Raw genomic sequence first — 25,067 nt, forward strand, 5'->3', positions numbered from 1 at the left:
AAGCAAGTCACTTAGGAGTCCTTTTACTAAGCTGTGGCAAAAAGGGACTTGTGCTGGCATCAGTGCATGTTTTTGATGTGCACTGAGACCCCCTTTTACCTCAGTGGGTAAAAGGCTGAGGTGTTTTGTTTTTTTTTTTTTTTTAAGAAATGGCTGTGCGGCAAGTGAAGCACTTGCCATGTGGCTATTTCGGGAGTGGGGGAGCACTTACTGCCACCCATTGAGGTGGTGTTAAGGGCTCCCGTGCTAACCTGGCAATGACCAGGCAACACGTGGTACTGCCCAATTACCACCGGGTAAACACTGGCGCTACAGAAATAAAAATATTTTTGTAGCACCAGAAATGACACGCACTGGGGGTGGGAACTACTGCCAGGCTGCTGCGATAGCCTGGCGGTACTTCCAGTTTAGCGAGCAGTAAGCCCATATTGGGCTTACCATTGCTTAGTAAAAGATCCCCTAATCCTCCATTGCCTCAGGTACAAACCTACATTGTGAGCCTTCTAGGGACAGGGAAGTTCCTGCTGTTCCCAACTGTGGCTCACCTTGAACTACCACTGGAAAGGTATAAGCTAAACTTCATATTTATCATTTACCAAGCATTGTAAAGTACTCCACTCATTTCTGGTTTTCTGGTCTGATGTACATGTTTCTTATATGTCGTGTTTTTTCTCTTTTTTTCTAACCAGATATGCGCCTTCCAGAAGGTGGCACATAGACACAATAATGAGAGTCTTAACTACGGTAAGAAATGAACTTGCTTGCTGAACCTCCAAGGTCATTGGTTCACCACATGACTAAGGAACTATTTCCTTCAATAACCTGCAGAGGCATTAGGGTCCATTGTAGCACAGAATGAAGAGTTCCCTCTAATGTTCTGCTGGAGCATATTTGTCACTTTTTGCATCCTTGACTGTTTTCTGGCTCAGTATTGACCAGAAGTATGATCTACTTGGTTTTTGACATCAAGAACAATCAAAGCACATGATGGTGTAATTTTGGCAGGCTTGAATTTTTGCTGAGGTCTAGAAATTTCTAGACTATTTTCAAACCTCCTCCTGAGGAGAAGAAACAGTCAGATAACCTGACTCATGTATTTCTTCTTTTTAGGCTGGTAGTTATGTCCGAGATGACGCTGTCCCCAACTTGATCCAACTCATCACCAACAGCACTGAAATGCATGCGTACACTGTGCAGAAGCTCTACAAGGCCATTCTGGATGATACCTCTCAGGTACTTGTCTTTCCTTGTGACACCAATGATTCCTACTCTGGCCCTATTTAATTGAAAACCAATTTTATTAATTTTTGAAACCATTTGCAAAATACAAAATATGCAAACTGTTCAGCAAAACAAAAAACATCAAGAACCAAACAGTGTAATGTAATTCATACATACATCGATGTAATAAAAATAAGGTCTTGTGATAGGGTTAACAAAACAATCTTTGTATAACATTCTCAGATTTTTCATTATAAAAAACTCAAAAGGCTCCCAATTTTTCTGTTTTAAGTTTGTTAAGCAAATCAGATTTTTCAGTTATTTTGACTTTGTATTTATAAAAAAAGATACATGAAGTTTCACCAGAATGTAAAAGAAACCTTACTATTATCCTTCTATTCATGTAAGATGTTTTTTAGTGCGGTTGCAATCAGAACATCAAAAAACTTCATTTGATCGGGAGATGAAATTTGAGGTAGACAAACTGAGCAGAAGATAATATAGGAAAACTAGTAAAAGAGGCCCGTTTCCAACAGAAACGAAATAGGCGCTAGCAAGGTTCCACGCCCCCCTCTCTCCCTCCCTCTCTCTCGTCCGAGTTCCAGCCCCCCTCTCCTCTGAGTTCCATGCCCTTCTCCCTCCCTCCCCCCCTCTTCAAGTTCCAGGACCGCCCCCTCCCCTTCGAGTTCCAGGACCCCCTGTCCCCTCCCCTTCGAGTTACAGGACCACCCCCTCCCCGAGTTTCAGGACCGCCCCCTCCCCTTCGAGTTCCAGGACCCCCTCCCTCCCCTCCCCTCCGAGTTCCAGACCCCCGCACCTCCCTCCCTCTCTCTCCCCTCCGAGTGCAAGTACGACCTGTCCTCCGGCAGCCCCTCGCCTTCCTGCGTGCCGGCTGTAATTTAAAAATTCTTACCTCGGTGTCCGGCGTCAGCAGTGAAGGCGAGCGGCACTTCAGACTGCCTGCCCATCTGTCTCAGCTCTACCTCTGGTCCCACCCTATGCGGGCAGGACCAGAGGCAGAGCTGAGACTAAGGCTGTAATTTAAAAATTCTTACCTCAGGGTCCGGCGTCAGCAGTGAAGGTGAGCGGCGCTTCAGAGTGCCTTCCCATCTGTCTCAGCTCTGCCTCTGGTCCCGCTCGCCTTCACTGCTGACGCCGGACCCCCAAGGTAGGAATTTTTAAATTACAGCCGGCACGCAGGAAGGCAAGAGGCTGCCAGAGGACAGGTCATGCTTGCACTCGAAGGGGAGAGAGAGAGGGAGGCGCGGGGGCATGGAATTTGGAGGGGGGGAGGGGGGCTGCAACTCGAAGGGGAGGGGGCGTCCTACAACTCAAAGAGGAGGGTTGCCTGCAACTCGGAGGGGAGGAGAGGGAGGTAGGGGGCATGGAACTCAGAGGGGAGGGGGCTGGAACTCGGAGGAGAGGTGGGCCTGGAACTCGGAGGGAGGACGGGGGGGAGGGAGGGGGCGGTTCTCTACTCACCTCCAACATTCTGTGGCTGGCTGGTGCTGGCTTCCCTTCCCTCTCACTGATCCGCCCTCTGACGTCATCGCTAGGGCGGACCAGTGGGAAGTGTGTTACGAACCCAGGCATCCAGACGGAGGTGCAAATTATTATATAGGATTATTATATAGGATGAAGAATGTAAATTCAAAATATTAGATATTCTCCGAGAACAAGCAGGCCTATTTATTTTCTCGTATGGGTAATGTGGTCCCACGTTGCCGGTCCAGAGTTTATAACAAGCTATTAAAAGCTTTGTGGAGTGCAAGACATGCTCCACTGCTCATGTGCGAGTGCCTTCCCACCTGCTGCAAGAGCACAGTTACCGTGGTTTTTTTCTATCTCGATGAGGAGTGTTTTTTTCTGCTGCTCTTCACAGCATGGTCCAAAGAGCTTTTTTGAGTGCCTTTTGGCGTGGTTTTTTTCTATCTCAACGAGGAGTGTTTTTTTCTGCTGCTCTTCACAGCATGGTCCAAAGAGCTTTTTTGAGTGCCTTTTGGCATGTTTTTTGGCTGCCCTTTTCTTGTTCCTCTGTTCGGGTGACTCCCTTTTCCTTCCCTTATTGTTTTAGTTCTTTTTCCTGCTTATAAGTTTTATTTATTTTTCCGAGTCACTGGGCCGTTTTTAGACCTTGACTTCAGTCGCGCTTTTCCTTTCTTGTTCTCTGGTTCATTGCCCCTTTTTGTGGCACCATCGAGTTGACTTGGCTGCAGAGGTTTTTCCTTCCAGGTTCACTCAAGTTCCCAGTGGCTTTAAGCGTTGTGCCTGATGCAATCGGACCATCTCTGGCAAGGACACCCATTCTTGATGTCTTCAGTGCCTAGGGCCTGACCATAGTCCTTCTAACTGTGTCCTGTGTATTCATATGAAGAAAAGGACCCAGTTGACCACAGAGGCTCAACGGGAGCAGATTTTTGGAGCCTGGTCCAAACCCTCGGCATTGGTGTCAAGTGTTGCATGGGGAGCATCGGTACATATTGCTGCTAGACCTGTGGACACTGGGAATAGTTGTACATCGAGTGGGTTTCCACCTGCATCAATGCCAACTGCTGTGCAGGGCCCCCAGAACCGGCCTGCGTCAGACCCGACACTGAGGCAATGTGAGGCTTCAGCATCATCCTCGCCTCGATGACTGGCTTCAGGTGAAGGCCAAGAAGCATTGGCATCGATCCCCCTCGATGTACGGTGCCGGGAGCTCTGGGGTGCCGAGGGATTCTGCATCAAGAAGCGTTCACGTTGGGAGGACTGCTCCGCCTCTATACAAGAGGTGCAAGTGCAGAGATCTCCAAGCAGCCAGGACCAGCCTCCTGTCTCAACCCCAGTGGTTCTTCAGACACTCTCTGAGCCGATGTCCAAACCTTTCCCAGTGTTGGCCCTTGAGCGCATCTGGGCCTTGCTGGCTGGCTGGCTTCCTGTAATTAAGTTGCAGCCCCACTTGGCCCTCAGCCTGTGGTGCAGCCCGGTGTTGACTGCCACCCAAACCAGTACCCCCTCGATGTCGGTGGAGGAAGCTTCTCCATAGTCGAGGCTCGAGCCGACTCCTCAACACCCCTCTCATTGACATGGTTTCTCTAAGTCAAGACAGGCTTGGTCTCAGCCTTCCCATGAGGAGTTTTTCACTGACACTGATGAGCGTTCATGGGAGTCAGAGGAGTATCCATGGTACTTCTTGGAGAATGAATCCTATAGCTTCCCCTCTAATCCTTCCCCTCCACAGGAAAGAAGTCTCCACCTAAGAGCCTTTCCTTTCCCCTTTTGACAAGGAAATGATGGCTGCCCTTCCACTTCCTTTGAAGATGGAGGACGAGCCCAGGGCCAAGATGCTCGATGTCCTGGTCTGTGAGTCTCCTCCTAGAAAGGCTGTGACTGTTCCACTGCAGAAGATCCTGTAGGACTTTCTCATGCGGAACTGGGAGTCCCCTCTGTCTGTCCTGATACTGCCCAAAAACATTGATACAATGTATCAGATTCATATCACCCCTGGGTTTGATAAGCCTCAGTTACCTCATCATTCCCTTGTGGTTGAATCCGCCCTCACAAGGTCCAAGAGTTCTAGGGACTGTGCTTCGGTACCCCCGGGAAGAGAAGCTAGACCCTTGGTCTCTTTTGGGAGGAAGATGTTTCGGGCCTCTATGCTCGTGTCACATATATAATCATACCAGCTCTTTAAGAGCATCTACTTGCGGGACTCAGTGCGCAAGATGCTAGGCTTGGCTGACTCTTTCCCACTGGAGCAGGCCAAGTCGCTTTGCCAGTTAGCCAAGCAACAGAAGGCATGCCCATAAGTTCTTTGCCAGGGGCACCTAAGACACTTTTGATGTGGCATCCAGGAACTCTTCCCAAGATATAGCAATGCATAGACTCTTACAGCTGCATGTCTCCAACCCGGAAAGGGTGGTTTAGCAGAGATTGGCAAATGCCCCATGCCGGGTGGAGAACCTTTTTGGAGAGAAGGTTGAAGAGGTCCCTCCATCTCTTCCTCCTCTAGGAGGCCTTTTGGCAAGTCAAGAAGGGGTGCTTACTACTTGCACATGCATAGATACACCTCCTCCTCTTGCCCGCCTTCACAGGCTCAGCCCCTGTTGTTCTCATCAACAGCATTCTCCTAAGGACCCTGCTGCTCCCCAGTCAAAGCAAGAGACAAGTTTTTGATTGGCTCCAGCAGAGCAGAGCTGCTGTCCCAGTGACCTTGCCAGTCAGGGGGAGGTTGAAGTTTTTTCACAAAAGGTGGCCCCTTATCACCTCCAGCCAGTGGGTTCTTCAAATAGTCCGTCTCAGATATGCCCTCAAATATTGTCAGAAACCTCCAAATTGCCCACCATGAGCTCATTTCTTTAGCTCTCAATATGAGCAGGTACTTGCAGAGGAACAGGCCCATGCGGTCGAACCCATTCCACCAAGGGAGGAAGGGTGGGGATTCTATTTCAGGTACTTCCTTGTGCAAAAGAAGACGGGGGATGCATCCCATCCTAGACCTAAGGGCCCTGAACAAATTCTTGGTCAAATAAAAGTTCAGGATGGTTTCCCTAGGCACCCTTCTACCCATGATTCAGGAAAACAATTGGCTATGCTCTCCGGACTTAACGCATATATGCACATCCTGATACTTCCAGCCCACCGAAAGTATCTACAATTTCGACTGGAACACACCACTTGCAGTACTTCATGTTGCCTTTTGGCCTTAAATCAGCTTCCAGGGTATTTACCAAATGTCTAGCAGTAGTTGCAATATCACTACGCAGACTGGGAGTTCATGTGTTCCCTTATCTTGACTATTGGCTGTTAAAGAGCACGTCCAGGACAGTGCTCGAGAGTCCATGCGGAGGACTATTAGGGTGCTTGAGCTACTAGGGTTCGTTTTAAACTACCCCAAGTCCCATATCCACCCTGTCCAGCAGTTGGAATTCATTGTTGCCCTGCTCAATATTCAGAAGGTTTGAGCCTTCCTCCCGGGCCTGAAAGCGGACAATCTAGTCACACTGGCTTCTCGGGTTCAAACCTCTCAACAGGTCACGGCTCGGCAGATATTACAGTAGTTGGAATACATGGCGTCCACAGTTTATGTGATTCCCATGACACGCCTTCACATGAGAACTTCCCAATTGACCCTTGCTTCTCAGTGGTGCCAGGCCACAGAGAACCTGAAAGATGTCATCCGAGTATCCCTGGAGCTTGCTCGCTCCATGCTGTGATGAACCATTCAATCCAGTTTGACTCTGGGATTTCCATTCCAAATTCCTCAGCCGCAGAATGTGCTGATGGACAGGTATATCTTGCCTCTGTTGGGGATTCCATGTAGATGGGCTTCACACTCAAGGTGCTTGGTCTGCCCAGGAAACAAATCTCCAGATCAATCTCCTTGAGCTTCGGGCTATTTGGTGTACTTTAAAGGCTTTCAGAGATTGGCTGTGTCACCAAATTGTACTTATTCAAACAGACAATCAGGTTTCAGTGTATTACACCAACAAGCAGGGGGGCCCCAGATCACGCTTTCTGTATCAGGAGCCCGTTCAGATGTGGTGTTGGGCTTTCCAGCATGGTATGCTCCTTCACGCCACTTATATTACGGGCAAAAACAACAGCCTGACTGACAGACTGAGTGGGGTCATGCAGCTGCATGAGTGGTCTCTCAACATAGGTGTTGCTTGCGAGATCTTCTGAGCGTGGGGCACCCCCTCGGTGGATTTCTTTGCCTTTCACATCAATCACAAGGTCCCTCAGTTGTGTTCCAGGTGCCAGGCCCATGACAGACTTGTGTCAGATGCCTTCCTTCTTCATTGTGGGAGATGTCTTCTGTATACGTATCCTGCCATAGCTTTTGTGGGGAAGACTTTGTTGAAACTCAAGCAGGACCGCGGTACCGTGATACTGATTGCTACTTACTGGTTTCAACAGATCTGGTTCTCTCTTCTTCTGGAATTATCCTTTGAAGAACCGTGGAGAATGGGAGTGGTTTCCAACCCTCATCATGCAGAACAAGGGATCTCTCATTCATCCCAACCTCTAGTCTCTGGCCCTCACATCCTGGATATTGGGAACTTAGAGTTTGCTTCCTTGGGTCTGCTGGAGGGTGTCTCCCGGGTTTTGCTGGCTTCCAGAAAAGATTCTGCTAAGAGGTGTTTCTCTTTTAAATGGAGGAGGTTTGCCTTCTGGTGTGAGGCCAAGGCCCTAGATCCCATTTCATGTCCTACGCACACCCTACTTAAATATCTTCTATACCTTTCTGAGTCAGATCTTAAGACCAAATCCATAAGGGTTCACCTCAGTGCGATTATTGCTTATCAGTGTGTAGAGAGTAAGCCCATCTCTGAACAGCCTCTAATTGTTCACTTCTTGAAAGGTTTGCTTTTGTCAAAGCCCCCTGTCAAACCTCCATCTTCATGCAGCCGTTGGCATTATGAACGGACTCAGCAATTATAACCGTTGAATTGATTGGTTGAAAAGCTGTGGTCCTGAAGCAGCTTATGTGAAACGGGACCTGTTGACCACAGTTTGATCACGGTCTGGGAAGAAGAATGCTGTCAGCCTGCCTAAGTTAAGTAATCTTTGAAGACAGTATGGCAGAGCAATTTGTTTATTAAGAAACTAAAAAATAAAAAACTATAAAATATTTATAACCAGGAGGTTTTTGCATCGCCAATGATGATGAAATTCTAGCCCTTGTCCCGTTTTAAATATGGGAGAGGTACATCTTGAGGCGGTTTCCTCCTTTTAGAAGGATTTTTCCTGGCTTACGTATTTATAACTGTGTTTCTGTAATTATATGCATAAACCTCCTCCACCTGTGTCATGGGACCTCAACGTCATTCTCACCCAGTTGATGAAAGCTTCTTTTGAGCCACTGAGTTCCTACCATCTGAAGTACTTGACCTGGAAGGTCATTTTCTTGGTGGGTGTTATTTTAGCTCGTAGAGTCAGTGAGCTTCAGGCCTTAGTAGTGGATTCGCCTTACACAAAATTTCATCACAACAGAGTAGTCCTCCGCACCACCCCAAGTTCCTGCCTTAGATGGTATCGGAATTCCAACTGAACCAGTCAATTGTCTTGCCAACATTCTTTCCCCGACCTCATGGCCATCCTAGCGAGAGCACCTTGCATATATTGGACTGCAAGCAAGCATAGGCCTATTACATGGAGCGGATTAAGCCCCACAGACAGTCCTCCCAACTTTTTTCTGGGAGGGGGGGGGGGAATCCCAAAAAGATGGGGGTCACCAGGAAACGCACAATCTAATTGGCTGGCAGATTGCATTTCTTTCACTTATGCCCAGGCTGGGCTGACCCTGGAGGGTCATGTCAAGGCTCACAATTTCAGAGCCATGGCTGTGTTGGTAGGCCACTTGCGGTCACCTTCCAATGAAGAAATTTGCAAGGTTGCAACATGGTCTTTGGTCCACACATTCACATCACATACCCATCGTGACAGTCTGTTTGGACAGACAGTATTGGGTCTAGAATCCAGCTCCACCGCGCTAGGCCCATTTTCTTCTGTTCCAGGCTGCACTTTCACATAGTTTGTATATAGTTTCAGGTTAATTTATGTTATGTTCTCACTATTGCGAGGCCATTTGACCAATGGTGGTTGTTTTCGGTGAGCCTGGTAGCTAGAGATTCCCTATACGTGAGTTACCATTGTCCACATTTTAGCATTATCTCATAAGTACATAAGTAATGCCACACTGGGAAAAGACCAGCATCCTGTCCACGACAGCGGCCAATCCAGGCCAAGGGCACCTGGCAAGCATCCCAAACGTACAAACATTCTATACATGTTATTCCTGGAATTGTGGATTTTTCCCAATTCCATTTAGTAGTGGTTTATGGATTTGTCCTTTAGGAAACCGTCTAACCCCTTTTTAAACTCTGCCAAGCTAACCGCCTTCACCAAGTTCTCCGGCAACGAATTCCAGAGTTTAATTACGTGTTGGGTGAAGAAAAATTTCTCCGATTTGTTTTAAATTTACTACACTGTAGTTTAATCGCATGCTCCCTAGTCCTAGTATTTTTGGAAACTAGCATGTCTCCCCTCAGCCGTCTCTTCTCCAAGCTGAAAAGCCCTAGCCTCCTTAGTCTTTCTTCATAGGGAAGTCGTCCCATCCCCGCTATCATTTTAGTCGTCCTTTGCTGCACCTTTTCCAGTTCTACTATATCTTTCTTGAGATGCGGCGACCAGAATTGAACACAATACTCAAAGTTCCTAATAATACCCAACATTCTATTTGCTTTCCTAGCCGCAGCAGCACACTGAGCAGAAGGTTTCAGTGTATTATCGACGACAATACCCAGATCCCTTTCTTGGTCCGTAACTCCTAACGTGGAACCTTGCATGACGTAGCTATAATTCGGGTTCTTTTTTTCCCACATGCATCACCTTGCACTTGCTCACATTAAACGTCATCTGCCATTTAGCCGCCCAGTCTCGTAAGGTCCTTCTGTAATTTTTCGACTTTAAATAACTTTGTGTCATCAGCAAATTTAATTACCTCGCTAGTTACTCCCATCTCTAAATCATTTATAAATATATTAAAAAGCAGCGGTCCTAGCAAATCTCCTATTTGAAAATTAAGTGCTAATGTATTGAATTTCCTCTGAGCACTTACTCCAGTTGCTAAATCAAATTTGATCATGCTATGATCACTGTTTTCAAGTTGCCTCAACAGGTTACCTCCTGCATCAGCTCATGCGGTCCCTTAATGTCTAGATCTAGAATTGCTGTCCCTCTTGTTGGTTTCTGAACCAGCTGCTCCATAAAGCAGTCCTTGATTTCATCTAGGAACTTTATCTCCCTAGCATTCCCTGATGTTACATTTATCCAGTCAATATTGGGGTAATTTAAATCATACAAAAATGAAGGAAAGCCCCCCCACTGTATTATTCAGACATTTGTTACAGCGCTCTTAAAGCTGCAGTAGCAACAAAAATCAGTTCTATTCCCTATCACAGGGAAGAGCTGACAGGCTCCAAAAAAAAAGGAAACCAGGGGTTGCAGTGGAGTTGGGGGGGGGGGGGGGGGAATCCACTCCACAAAGATGCTGGGCAAGGCGGGAGTGGGGTGATAGGGATCCACACCATCGGGCAATGTCCCAGGGGACTGAGCCCAAATCCACAACCAGTAGCACTATCAAGTGTCAACTGGGGGCTGTGGAGCCAAACTCTGCACTCGATTAGGCACAGGCCAAATATGTAAGCCTAGGAGCAGCCCTTAGGCTCAATCACGCTGCACGGTTGTGACCAACAAAGCGTGGAGCTATGGCAGAAGGTAGAAAACAATACTGGAATCTTCCAGGGGGTACCACAGCTTATACCGGTGATGTCACTGGTAAAATTCAGTCTTTACCTCTACCTGCTGGTAGGAAGGTATAGCAACCCATCTGTGTAGAACAGTTGAGCTGACCATTAGAAAATGGCTATTTGGACTCTTTGGGATGAGCATGGTATATATCGGATCTATGATGTTATAAAGGACAATTCAGTTGGCTCCTTTTGTAATTTGCAAACAAAATATTCATAATTTTTAAAATATTTATTTATTGCATTTGTATCCCACATTTGCCCACCTATTTGCAGACTCAATGTGGCTTACAATAATACATCATGCACTATTCAAGAGTAGATAAACCATTGGTTGCATACAAAAAAAACAAGTGTAGCATAATGGATATAAACAATTCAGTAAATCAGAAACAGTCAGACTATCAAGTAAGTAATGATGCATTGGAATTTCTATTATTGATTATTATGGTAAGTCTTATTAAAAAGAAAAGTCTTTAGTGATTTTCAAAAGCTGATTAGGTTGTGAATATTTTTCAGATCAAGTGGTAATGCATTCCACAACTGTGTGCCAATGTAGGGAAAGCAGGACGCATGTACTAGTTTGTATTTTAGACCTTTACAACTAGGGAAATGAAGTCCCAGGAATGTGCATGATGATCTTTTAGCGTTCCTGGGTGGCAAATCAATAAGGTCTGACATGTAGGCCGGAGCATTTCCATGAATTACTTTATGAACCAGAGTGCAGGCTTTGAACACAATACATTCTTTAACTGGAAGCCAATGGAGCTTCTCTCTAAGGGGTTTTGCACTGTCATATTTTGTCTTTCCAAATATGAGTCTAGCTACAGTGTTCTGGGCTGTCTGTAGTTTTTTGATGATATGCTCTTTACAACCAGCATACAGCGCATTACGGTAGTCTAAATGACTCAGCACCATTGATTGTGCCATGTTGCGAAAAATACCTCTTGGGAAGAACGGTTTTAGTCTTCTGAGTTTCCACATTGACTGAAACATCTTTCTGGTTATATTCTTCACATGGTTTTCGTGTGTGAGATTGCAATCAGTGGTAACTCCGAGAATCTTCAGGGTGTCTGAGACAGGAAGGGAAAAGTTTGGAGTGGTTATGGAGGTGAATTTGTTTGTGTTATGTTGTGATGTAAGTATAAAGCATTGCGGTTTTTTCAGCGTTAAGTTTTAATTGAAAAGCATTTGCCCATGAATGAATGATTTGGAAGCTTTGGTTAATGTTGTCCATAATTTCCGTTAGATTATATTTGAACGGGATGTAGATCGTTACATCGTCTGCATATATATATGGATTGAGGCCGTGATTGGATAATATCTTGGCCAGGGGTGTCATCATTAGGTTGAAAAGGGTCGGGGAGAGTGGAGATCCTTGGGGAACTCCGCATTCCGGTATCCATATAGCTGACATATTCAAGTTGGATTTCACTTGATATGATCTTATAGTTAGAAAACCTCTAAACCAATTGAGAATGTTACCTCCAACTCCGAAGTATCCCAGAATGTTTAATAGTATCTTATGGCTTACCATATCAAATGCACTGGACGTGTCAAACTGTAGGAGGAGTATGTTGTTGCCAGTTGCAATTGCTCGTTTGAATTTAGTAAGAAGAGTAGTTAATACTGTTTCGGTGCTGTGGTTAGATCGAAATCCTGATTGAGAGTCATGAAGAATAGAAAATTTATCTAAGTAATTAGTAAGTTGTTTGGTCACCATACCTTCCATTACTTTGGTTATCAGGGGGATAGACGCTACTGGGCGATAATTGGTTAAGTCATTTGCGTTTTTCTTTGAGTCCTTGGGTATAGGGGTGAGTAAGATATTTCCTTTATCCTTTGGGAATAGTCCATTTTGTAGTATGTAATTCAAATGTAGCGTGATGTCAGATATGAATTGTTGAGGAGCTGATTTTATAAGGTTGTTAGGGCAGATATCTAGTTTGCAGTGGGACTTGGTGAACTTTTTGAGGGCTTGGGAGATGGAATCGTTCAGAAGTGTATCAAAGTTAGTCCAGGCTCTGTCTGCTGGATGTATACCGGGGAGTGGATCAAGACAGTCAAGAAAGTTTAGGTAGTCTGTGGAATTAATAGGTAACTTGAGCCGTAACTTAACATTTTTCTCTTTGAAGTAATTAGCAAGATTATGTGCTGAAGGGATGTTTGGGCTATTAGAGGTAATAGGTGTGGTATTTAGTAGTTTGCTCACTAGTTGGAAGAGTTTATGTGTATCATTATAGTCTGGTCCAATTTTAGTTTTGTAATATGCTCTTTTAGTTCATCTGGTATATTTGTATTTTCTTTGTAAATGTTTCCAAGCATTGAATGTGGAGTCATCTTTCTTTTTATTCCATGTTCGTTCTAACCTTCTAACTTGGGTTTTTAGTTTTTTCAGTTCGTCATTAAACCATGGTATTGAGTTTTTTCTGCGTGAGGTTCTAGTTTGTAATGGAGCTATGTTATCTAAAATGCTTCTGCACCTGTTGTCCCATTCTTGAAGAAAGTGAATTGAATCCATTTGAGCTGACCCTTCTTCATTATAAAATTGTTGCCGAAACATAACCGGGTTAATTTGACCTCTTGTGGTATAGGATAAGCGTTCTTTAACATGGTGTAAGTCATTTTTTCGCCATTGGAGGATAAGATTTAGTTTGTAATGATCAGATCATGGTACAGCTGTCCATTTTGTAGATGTAAATAAAATATTTAGGTCTGTTGAGAATTTGTGTGTGATGATATCAAATGAATGTCCTTTAATATGGGTTGGTTCCATATTTGGCCAATGAAGATCCCATAATAAGGAGAGATCCATGCATTCACGTACATTAATAGAGTTAAGGTCTTCAAGGTGGAGATTAATATCCCCTGCTATAATAAGGTTAGAGGTTGAAATACATGTATTTGATGTAAAGTCCATAAAGTGTGTTTGACAATCAAGCCAGTTTCCTGGGGGTCTGTAAAACAGGACTACATTAAGGTGGTCAAGTAGATTTATATGATTAATTCTGACTGAGGCAATTTCCGGTTGGGAAAGTATAGATTTGGTTATGGTAGTAACAGTAAAGTGGGATCTATGAATTATGGCTATACCTCCTCCTCTTTGTCCATTCCTTGTCCAGTGGGTAATTTTGTAACCAGTGGGGCATAGGTCTAGAATTATTGGGTCTTTAGGATCATGGATCCAGGTCTCACTGATAAAGAGAAGATCAAGATTATCTAATAAGATCCAGTCTGTTATAGTTGTTGTTTTATTGACTGCTGACCTGGCATTTATATAACCCAGTTGGATTGGTTGGTAGGATTCTGTAAGGGTTGAAGATGTATTAATTTTTATAAGTTGTCTATCCTCTTGTAGTCTAGTCTTATTTTGTCCTTTCTTTCCTTTAAATTGGTTGTAACCATATGTAGTGGATTTTCCTTTTACAGTGGTGGAAATAAGTATTTGATCCCTTGCTGATTTTGTAAGTTTGCCCACTGACAAAGACATGAGCAGCCCATAATTGAAGGGTAGGTTATTGGTAACAGTGAGAGATAGCACATCACAAATTAAATCCGGAAAATCACATTGTGGAAAGTATATGAATTTATTTGCATTCTGCAGAGGGAAATAAGTATTTGATCCCCCACCAACCAGTAAGAGATCTGGCCCCTACAGACCAGGTAGATGCTCCAAATCAACTCGTTACCTGCATGACAGACAGCTGTCGGCAATGGTCACCTGTATGAAAGACACCTGTCCACAGACTCAGTGAATCAGTCAGACTCTAACCTCTACAAAATGGCCAAGAGCAAGGAGCTGTCTAAGGATGTCAGGGACAAGATCATACACCTGCACAAGGCTGGAATGGGCTACAAAACCATCAGTAAGACACTGGGCGAGAAGGAGACAACTGTTGGTGCCATAGTAAGAAAATGGAAGAAGTACAAAATGACTGTCAATCGACAAAGATCTGGGGCTCCACGCAAAATCTCACCTCGTGGGGTATCCTTGATCATGAGGAAGGTTAGAAATCAGCCTACAACTACAAGGGGGGAACTTGTCAATGATCTCAAGGCAGCTGGGACCACTGTCACCACGAAAACCATTGGTAACACATTACGACATAACGGATTGCAATCCTGCAGTGCCCGCAAGGTCCCCCTGCTCCGGAAGGCACATGTGACGGCCCGTCTGAAGTTTGCCAGTGAACACCTGGATGATACCGAGAGTGATTGGGAGAAGGTGCTGTGGTCAGATGAGACAAAAATTGAGCTCTTTGGCATGAACTCAACTCGCCGTGTTTGGAGGAAGAGAAATGCTGCCTATGACCCAAAGAACACCGTCCCCACTGTCAAGCATGGAGGTGGAAATGTTATGTTTTGGGGGTGTTTCTCTGCTAAGGGCACAGGACTACTTCACCGCATCAATGGGAGAATGGATGGGGCCATGTACCGTACAATTCTGAGTGACAACCTCCTTCCCTCCGCCAGGGCCTTAAAAATGGGTCGTGGCTGGGTCTTCCAGCACGACAATGACCCAAAACATACAGCCAAGGCAACAAAGGAGTGGCTCAGGAAGAAGCACATTAGGGTCATGGAGTGGCCTAGCCAGTCACCAGACCTTAATCCCATTGAAAACTTATGGAGGGAGCTGAAGCTGCGAGTTGCCAAGCGACAGCCCAGAACTCTTAATGATTTAGAGATGATCTGCAAAGAGGAGTGGACCAAAATTCCTCCTGACATGTGTGCAAACCTCATCATCAACTACAGAAGACGTCTGACCGCTGTGCTTGCCAACAAGGGTTTTGCCACCAAGTATTAGGTCTTGTTTGCCAGAGGGATTAAATACTTATTTCCCTCTGCAGAATGCAAATAAATTCATATACTTTCCACAATGTGATTTTCCGGATTTAATTTGTGATGTGCTATCTCTCACTGTTACCAATAACCTACCCTTCAATTATGGGCTGCTCATGTCTTTGTCAGTGGGCAAACTTACAAAATCAGCAAGGGATCAAATACTTATTTCCACCACTGTAATTGGTTGTTATTCTTCTGGTGAGGAGTATTATATTTAGGTAATCTGCAAGGATTAGGTAATGTCTGTGGGAGTGATGGTCAATACATGAGAGATCAGGGACAGGGAGTAAATTATTAAGATCAATTTGGTAATATTAATTTTGGCATTGATTCGTGTAACAGTAAGGTTAATGGGAAATAAATGACTAACAGTTTAGGGTAGAATTACTGGTGAAACATACAATTAATAGTTCAGTTTAGTAAAATGCAATCTAATGCAATAAGACCAGTAGAACTAATAAGATTATAATAAACAGTAATGATATTCAATATAATGCAATATAGGCACTTATAGGTCAGTATTACCCTGCAATATAATGCAATAATTGGCAGTTAGAGGTTAAAGCCAATAATACAAGTTATTAATATAATTCAAAATGATACAATGTAATGCTGTATAAACTATTAAGAGACAGTTAACAGCAAATAAGACAATAAGAATTAATAACAGACAAAGGACTAAAATAAAGCCATAAGAAGTGATAATCTCCTTACTGCTCTTCATATTATAAGCAGGGCAATGGTGAGTTGCAGGTAATGGCTATAAAACCTCAACCATTCAATAGCAAAAGATAGGAGATTGATTTAATAAGATTAAAATAATAAGATAGTTCAAAGGTCTGGAGTTTTTGGAACACTTTGTTGATTTTATGCAGCGATATTTAAAATTAAGATCGGCTTTACTCTCTGCAAATATGATTTCTAATTGTAAATCTTCCTCTCCTGAAACTGAAATTTCAAAGTTTTGTTAGAAGCATTAATTTCAGGGAAAACAGCTTCTACTCTTTTTTTTTTTTTTCATTTTCTTAAAATGTTTCTCTCTAAACTCCCATTGACTAATAATTGTGTACAACATGTCTAAACTATAGATATTGGTCATTTTGTTTGGTCTAAAACTAATAGATCATTGACCTCTGCATCTATTTTGCAGTCATTCTTCATAATTTTATAAAGTTATTTGGACATGTGCCAAAAAACACAGGGTAATCAATGCGTTATCAAACATTTGTTGGTCTTGTAGTAAACCTGCTGGTACTTTAGAACATTTACTATATTCCTGTATTAAATTACATAATTTTTGGTCTGCTGTCTGGAAGAGAAAGCGAAGATACCTACATGTAGCAGCAGGTATTCTCCGAGGACAGCAGAAGCCTTATATTCTCACTAACAAGCAGTGGGCACCAGATCACACTTTCTTTATATGTAGGCCGTTCGGATGTAGTGTTGGGCTTTCGAGCATGGTATGCTCCTTTGCTCCACTTATGTTACGGGCAAAAACAACAGCCTTTGCGATTCCACGTTGCCTGGTCCAGAGCTTATAACAAGCTATTAAGAGGTTTGTGGAGCACGAGACATGCTCCACTGCTCATGCGCGAGTGCCTTCCCACCCGCCGATAAAACACGGTTTCCAGGAGCTGCAAAGGTCAAAAATTTACATCAGGCATGTTGTTCAGAAATACTATCCTGCAAGTCCAAACAAGATATATTCTACGTTTCAGAAAAGGCAGAAGAAAGGCCAAACTGCTGGCAAGAGTGAGGTAAAAGAGGCTATTAGAGGTAAAGCACATCCTTAAGAAAATGGAAGGAGGACCCAACTGAAGATAATAGAAATCAGCATAAGAAATGGGAAGTCAAATGCAAAGTACTAATAAGGAAGGCATAGAGAGACTTTAGAAAAGAAGCTTTCCTTGGAGGCAAAAACACATATTTAAAACTCTTTTAGGTATATTACAAGCAAGAAGCCAGTAAGAATCTGTTGGACTGCTAGATGTTGGAAGGGTAAAAGGGGCAGTCAGGGAGGACAAGGCCATAGCGGAGAGACTAAATGAATATCCATACCAGAAATGGTATTTAATGTTGATGAGCTGGATGAACTGAAAAAAATCTCTGTAAACCTGGAACATGGAATGAGGCAATTTGATAAATTAAAGAGAAGCAAATCACCTGGACAGGATGGTATACATCCCAGAGTACTGATAGAACTAAAAAATGAACTTACAGCAGTATTATGTAAGTTATCTTTAAAATCAAGCATAGTACCAGAAGATTGGAGGGTGGCCAGTGTAATGCCAGTTTTTATGTTTAAATCTGTTTATTAGCTTGGAAGTCAGGAATTCAAAATGCACAATAAACAAAGTAACCAGAATACACAACAGCATTATTTCAAAAAACCCCAAATCATCATCCTCAAACCGCAAACTGAAAAGTTATGGAAACCCTCCACAGGAATAGGGTTAGACACTCAGTCATAGTAATCCATCGTGTACAAAGTAGAAAATTATCCAAAAATATTAACGTTGACCACAGAATAGAAATGTAGAACATGAGGAGCTGTGCTTTTATACTCCCCTGTCAACCTGACCATCAATCCATCCCTTTATTATAGAAAGCAATCAAAAAAGAGAAATAAGAAACCTGTAAGAACAACTTAAACAGTTAAACATTCCAAGTGAACCTGGACGTACAAAGAAACACTAGAGCTTGGCACTTCACCGAACACAACCAAAGACCAAAACCAATTGAGAAACAGAACAAAAAAACCATGAGTCTAATGACCAGGAACACCCCACCCCCCAAACCAGAATTATGAAAAAAGAATTCAATATGAGGCTATATGCTCTATCTGGCATTGATTGGATGTATACCTCCCAAGTAGACAAAACTAACTTTCTATATCTCACATGAAATTGTAATACCAATTTTTAAAAAGGGTTCCAATGGTGACTGGGAAACTATACACCAGTGAGCCTGATGTTGGTGCTGAGCAAAATGGTAGAGATTATTGTAAAGAATAAACTTACTGAGCATATACATAGGCATGGATTAATGGGGCAAAGCCAATTTAGGTTTAACCAAGGGAAATCTTGCTTCACAAATCTACATTTCTTTGATGGGGTGAACAAACATGGTTAACGGTGAGCCAGTTGATATTGTGTATGTGGATTTTCAGAAGGCATTTGATAAAGTACTTCATGAACTGATTCCTGATGCCGCAATGATCAGAAGCAAATGCGGGCACTAGAGGCCAATTGCACCATACCAGTGCCCTTGTTTGCTCCCGCCCGATGATCAGAGCCGACAAGCATACGCATTCGCCAGCTCTGAATGCAGTGAGCATGCAAATTCATGCTAAACAGGGCATTACCTGTTCCTCCCCATTGTTCAGTGGGTAGTGCGCCAAGCATTGGCACTGCTTCTGCAGCAAACCCTACGCCAGCTCAGAGCTGGTGTTAGGGTTTGCGGAGCATTGGGGAGGAATGTGGAGCCTTATTTGCATGCTTGCAGGCCCCTCCCCCCACCAAAGCTGTCAAGGCCCTGGTGGCCTAGTGCCCCCCCCAAACCCCCCTGCCCTGGGACAGCGACACAGGGGGAAGGACATCAGCAGTCCTCAAATCCCCCAACATGAGGGCCCAGGGGGCTGGAGGTCCAGTGGATCTCCAGACTCCCTAATCCCCCCTGAACACCCAAATCCCTGGTGGCCAAAGTGGGCTGCCATCCCAAACCCCATCCTCCCTGGTGGTCTAGCGGAGCCCTTCCCCTTCCTCCCTGTACCTCTCTGATGGAGGAGGGAGTAGCACACTCCCTTCTCATCCAGTGCTGCCTTCAAAGCTCCCTTACAAAGTAGGGAAGACCTGCCCAGCGCATCCCAGGATTCACTGGGCAGGTTGCTGCCATTTTGAAGGTGGTGCTGGATGAGGAGGGACGTGCTACTCCCTCCCCCATCGGAGAGAAATGGTGGGGGGGGAAGAGGGCTCTGCTAGACCACCAAGGAGGATGGGGTTTGAGGTGGCACCCCACGGTGGGGGGGGGGGGGGGGGGGGTTGGAGTTGTTGGCTGTCTTGGGGTGGTAGCTGACAGAGGTCTGGGAATCCCATAGACCTCCATCTCCTCATTTTGACAGGTCTGGGCTTTTGACAGCCCAGACCTGTCAAACTACTGTGGGAGGATTGTGCCTGAGTGCATGCTCAGGCACAATCCTCCCGCACTTTTCCCCTATGATCAGAGCTAATAGCATGCCTATATTTGCATGCTATTAGCTCTGAGCATAGGGGCAGTATAGCGCCACACTGTTCCTACTGCGATAAGAGACAGTGTCATATTAAGAACTGGTTGAAAGATAGAAAACAGAGCATGGTTAAATGGTCATAAGTCACAACAAGGACAACGAAAAGAAGGGGGGACAGCAGATGATATAAAAACTTGCACTTTATTAAACATCCAGGACTCGACACATGTTAAGCTATGATGCTGTGCCCTAATGTTGTCCAGGTGCTTCAGATCTGCTTTTGCAATAATATGTTAGCAAAATCTAGAGATGCACCACTCCTTTTACTAGTGATGTTGTAACTGGAATATCAGTATTGTCTGCTTCTATCTGCTGGTTGGGAGACATGGTGTAGCAGGGCTCCAGAAAAGGAAATTAGCAGGTGAGAACAAATTTTACTTTAATCACATCTGACTAAATAACCACATTATTTTGTAAAGGTGCAGAACTTAGTACAAGAACAGTACTGGGTAGACTTCTACGGTCTGTGCCCTAAGAAAGGCAAGGAAAATCAAACTCTGGTATACATATAAAATGAGAAGAAATGACTGTTTATTGGATTTTCACATTATATTTCCTTTCCCAACTTTGCTTCTACAGCAACCTCTAGTACAGGTGGCATCCTGGTGTATGGGAGAATATGGTGATTTGCTAGTATCGGGTCAGTGCGAAGAGGAGGAACCAGTCCAGGTATAGTATATACTGGAGAAGAGTGAATAACAGTTGTACGAATTCCCACTCTGAAGGGATTGTTCGAGCTATGTGGTCTTTCACCCTGTATACAGTGAGAGTGCTCAAACTAACCTCATCGTACTTAGGCTTGTCATATAGGGCCTTACTAACTATTGTTTTTCTTTATGCTCAGGTGACAGAGGATGAGGTCCTTGACATATTGGAGAGCGTTCTGATATCAAATATGTCCGCATCAGTGACACGAGGCTATGCACTCACTGCCATAATGAAGAATTCAACTAGATTTACCAGCACTGTCAAGTAAGAACTGAAAGGGTGCATGTCTAAATGAGAAGGTTTTGAATGTGTGTACACAATAAAATATAGGGAGGAGGCTTAGTATGTATACGTACAATTAGTAAATGAGAGTCTCTGTGTGTGAGCGCGCATACCTCTGTGCTTAGTAGTATGGATGCTGTATGTGCTTAATAAAAGGTTTTTGTGCATGGTCAGATAATGAGGAGTTATTCAATTCCTACAATAAGCATCAATAGGTTTCTATGGAACTTTGGAAGGCTAAGTGCTTTGAAAATATGCCTCAGAGTCACCTACTTTTACACAATATACATGTTGGCAGTCTTGGGGCAGAGGATTGGTAGAAAAAGAGTAGTTCTGGTCTTAGTATATGTATTCTCCGAGGACAAGCAGGCTGATTATTCTCACCATTGGGTCGTCGTCCGCGACGGCCCAGGAGACCGGAAAAAACTTGAGAGCAAACGAAGAAGTCTCTCGAATGCTCCGTCGCGTGGGCTGAGCACACCGTGCATGCGTGAACGGCTTCCTGCCCGTGACACGAGTGTGAGTCCCTCAGTTTCTTTTTGACCGCGTCTTGAGTGACACGTTATTTCTCAACGGCACTCAGTTTTCAGCTCAGGAGACTAATTTTTGCGTTTCACCGCTTCCCCCCCCCCCCCCCCCCCCTTTTTTCTTTTTCATTTCTAGTTCTTCTCAAAAAAAAAAAAGAGAGAGTTATTTCCCTTATTTCTTTTTCATCGCGGTCGCCTTTTAGGCTGCTCGGCCGGGTCTCTCCCCCCCCCCCCCCCCCCCCCCCCTTTGTGCCTTTTTATTTGGCACAATCGAGTCCTTTAATTTCGCAGCCGCTATTTTTCCTTACATGTCATCGAGGACTCCCAGCGGCTTCAAACGTTGTAGTCGCTGCAACCGGACCATCTCACGCATGGTGTCTCCAGTGCCTTGGGCCGAACATTTGCCAGCTGCTTGTAAGCTCTGATGAAAAAGCAGACCCAAGTGTCTTGGGAGGCTCAGCGTGAAAGACCTTTTGCTGATTGGTCCGGTCCTTCGACATCGGTACCAAGGTCGTAGACGTCGAGGAATGCATCGACTTCGAGAGTGCAGGTAATGGCTGCTGAACGACCACATCGCGCTGGGAGCAGCGAGGCATCGAGTGGGCTCCACCTGTCTTGAGGCCTACTGCTATGCAGGCCCCCCGGGACCGACCTTTGTCGGACCCAGCCTCAAGGAGGCGTGAGGATTCCACATCCTCTTTGGTACCAAGGAGTCTTAATGATGGGCGTCGAGCGAAGGCTAAGAAGCACCATCATCATTCTTCTTCCAGACACTGTACTGAGAGCTCCGGAGAGCCGAGGGATTCGGCATCCAAGAAGCGTCGGCGCCGAGAGGACCGCTCACCCTCTATACAGGAGGTGCCGATGTGTCGGTCTTCTGGCAGCTTGGGAGGCTCAGACTTTGGACTCTTTTGGGAGGAAGGCCTACCAGTCAGCTATGCTCATCTCCAAAATTCAGGCCTACCAGCTCTACACGAGCATTCACTTGCGGAATAATGTGAAGCAACTGGCGGACCTGGTCGATCAGCTCCCTTCGGAGCAGGCCAGGCCTTTTCAGGAGGTGGTCAGACAGCTGAAGGCGTGTCGTAAATTCCTGTCCAGGGGTACTTACGATTCTTTTGATGTAGCGTCCAGAGCCGCTGCTCAAGGTATAGTGATGCGCAGACTCTCATGGCTGCGTGCCTCTGACCTCGACAATCGAGTCCAGCAGCAGCTTGCGGATGTTCCTTGCTGGGGGATAATATTTTCGGCGAGAAGGTCGAACAGGTGGTAGAGCAGCTCCACCAGTGGAAACCGCATTCGACAAACTCTCCCACAGGGTGCCTTCAGCATCTACCTCATCAGGTAGATGTTTTTACGAGGGAAGGAGGAATGCTCCCTATGTTTACAATAAATGTAGGTACAATCCACCTTCCTGACAGCCTGCTCAGGCTCAGACCCAGTGCGCTAATTCACATCAACAGCGTGCGCCTAGACAGGCCCCTGCAGCTCCCCAGCAAAAGCAAGGGACGGGCTTTTGACTGGCTCCAGGCGAGCATAGCCGCAGTAAAACTATCCATGCCAAAGGTGGCCTCTTGTAACCTCCGATCGGTGGGCTCTTCAAATAGTCCGACGGGGATACTCCCTCAATTTGATCTCCAAACCTCCAAATTGCCCACTGAGAGCTCAGTCCTACAGCTCCCAGCACAAGCAGGTACTTGCAGAGGAACACTCCGCTCTTCTCACCGCCAGTGCGGTCAAGCCCATGCCACCGGGACAAGAAGGGCTGGGGTTCTATTCCAGGTACATCCTTGTGCAAAAGAAAACAGGGGGGATGCATCCCATCCTAGACCTAAGGGCCCTGAACAAATATCTGATTCGAGAAAAGTTCAGGATGCTTTCCCTGGGCACCCTTCTTCCCATGATTCAGAAAAACGACTGGCTATGCTCCCTGGACTTGAAGGATGCTTATACTCACATCCCGATGCAGTATCTTCAATTCCGTCTGGGAACACAACAATTTCAGTATTGTGTGCTGCCCTTTGGGCTCGCCTCTGTGCCCCGGGTGTTCACCAAATGCCTGGCAGTCTTTGCAGCGTCGCTACGCAGGCTGGGAGTGCATGTGTTCCCTTATCTTGACGATTGACTGGTGAAGAACACCTCGGAGACAGGAGCTCTACAGTCCATTCGGATGACTATTCAACTCCTGGAGCTACTGGAGTTTGTCATAAATATTCATAGGAGCTCTGCTGGACTCTGACAGCTCGGGCCTATCTTCCCGAGGCGAGGGTGGACAACCTTCTGTCCCTGGTTTCCTTGGCCAGAGCATCTCAGCAGATCACAGCTCGGCAGATGTTGAGACTTCTGGGCCATATGGCCTTCACAGTTCATGTGACTCCCATGGCATGCCTTCACATGAGATCTGCTCAGTGGACCCTAGCTTCCCAGTGGTATCAAGCTGCAGGGGATGTAGAAGATGCAATCCTGTTGTCCACCGCTTTTCACAACTCCCTGATATGGTGGACAATTTGATCCAATTTGACTTTGGGACGTCCCTTCCAAATTCCTGAGCCTCAAAAAGTGCTGACTACGGATGCATCTCTCCTAGGGTGGGGAGCTCATATAGATGGACGCCACACTCAGGGAGCTTGGTCCCTTCAGGAATCAAGGTTTCAGATCAATCTCCTGGAGTTGTGAGCGATCTGGAATGCTCTAAAGGCTTTCAGAGATCGGCTGTCCAATCAAATTATCCAAATTCAGACAGACAACCAGGTTGCCATGTACTATGTCAACAAGCAGGGGGGCACGGGATCTCACCCCCTGTGTTGGGAAGCCGTCCAGATGTGGCTTTGGGCCTGCCGTCACGGCATGTTTCTCCAGGCCACGTATCTGGCAGTCGAAAACAACAGTCTGGCCGACAGGTTGAGCAGGATAATGCAACCTCATGAGTGGTCTCTGAACAGGGCAGTTGTCCGCAAGGTCTTCCGAGCAAGGGGCACCCCCTCGTGGATCTTTTTGCCCCTCAGATCAATCACAAGGTTCCTCAGTTCTGTTCCAGACTTCAGGCCTACGACAGGCTAGCCTCAGATGCCTTTCTCCTACATTGGGGGTTAGGCCTTCTGTATGTGTATCCTCCCATACCTCTGGTGGGGAAGACTTTGCTGAAACTCCAGCAAGACCATGATTCTGATTGCACTCTTTTGGCCGCGTCAGATCTGGTTCCCTCTTCTTCTGGATTTGTCCTCCGAAGAACCGTGGAGATTGGAGTGTTTTCCAACCCTCATCACTCAGAACAAGGGGGCGCTTCTGCATCCCAACCTCCAGTCTCTGGCTCTCACGGCCTGGATGTTGAGGGCGTAGATTTCGCCTCCTTGGGTCTTTCTGAGGGTGTCTCCCAAGTCTTGCTTCCAGAAAAGATTCCACGAAGAGGTGTTACTCTTTTAAATGGAGGAAGTTTGCCGTCTGGTGTGACAGCAAGGCCCTAGATCCTCGCTCTTGTCCTACACAGACCCTGCTTGAATATCTTCTGCACTTGTCAGAGTCTGGTCTTTAGACCAACTCCGCAAGAGTTCATCTTAGTGCTATTAGTGCTTATCATTATCGTGTAGATGGTAAGTCTATCTCTGGACAGCCTTTAGTTGTTCGAGTCATGAGAAGTTTGCTTTTGTCAAAGCCCCCTGTCAAACCTCCTACGGTGTCATGGGATCTCAACGTCGTCCTCACCCAGCTGATGAAAGCTCCTTTTGAGCCACTGGATCCCTGCCATCTGAAGTATTTGACCTGGAAGGTCATTTTCTTGGTGGCTGTTACTTCAACTCGTAGAGTCAGTAAGCTTCAAGCCTTGGTAGCCCATGCTCCCTACACTAAATTTCATCATAACAGAGTACTCCTCCACACTCACCCTAAGTTCTTGCCGAAGGCGGTGTCGGA

At 45.4% G+C, this 25,067-nt stretch overlaps 1 protein-coding gene across 2 annotated transcripts in view; it reads left to right on the plus strand.

Moving 5' to 3' along the window:
- AP1G1 (adaptor related protein complex 1 subunit gamma 1) overlaps positions 1-25,067 on the plus strand; it is a 319,248-nt gene that overhangs the window by 253,216 nt on the left and 40,965 nt on the right. For both annotated transcript variants that reach the window (XM_030204680.1, XM_030204681.1), the window contains 4 exons: positions 690-744; positions 1,111-1,233; positions 20,221-20,310; positions 20,486-20,613. In XM_030204680.1, the coding sequence (XP_030060540.1) occupies positions 690-744; positions 1,111-1,233; positions 20,221-20,310; positions 20,486-20,613 (396 nt within the window). The remainder of the gene's footprint in view (positions 1-689; positions 745-1,110; positions 1,234-20,220; positions 20,311-20,485; positions 20,614-25,067) is intronic.

This window comes from Microcaecilia unicolor, chromosome 5 (assembly GCF_901765095.1).
Source record: "Microcaecilia unicolor chromosome 5, aMicUni1.1, whole genome shotgun sequence".
Classification (NCBI taxonomy): domain Eukaryota; kingdom Metazoa; phylum Chordata; class Amphibia; order Gymnophiona; family Siphonopidae; genus Microcaecilia; species Microcaecilia unicolor.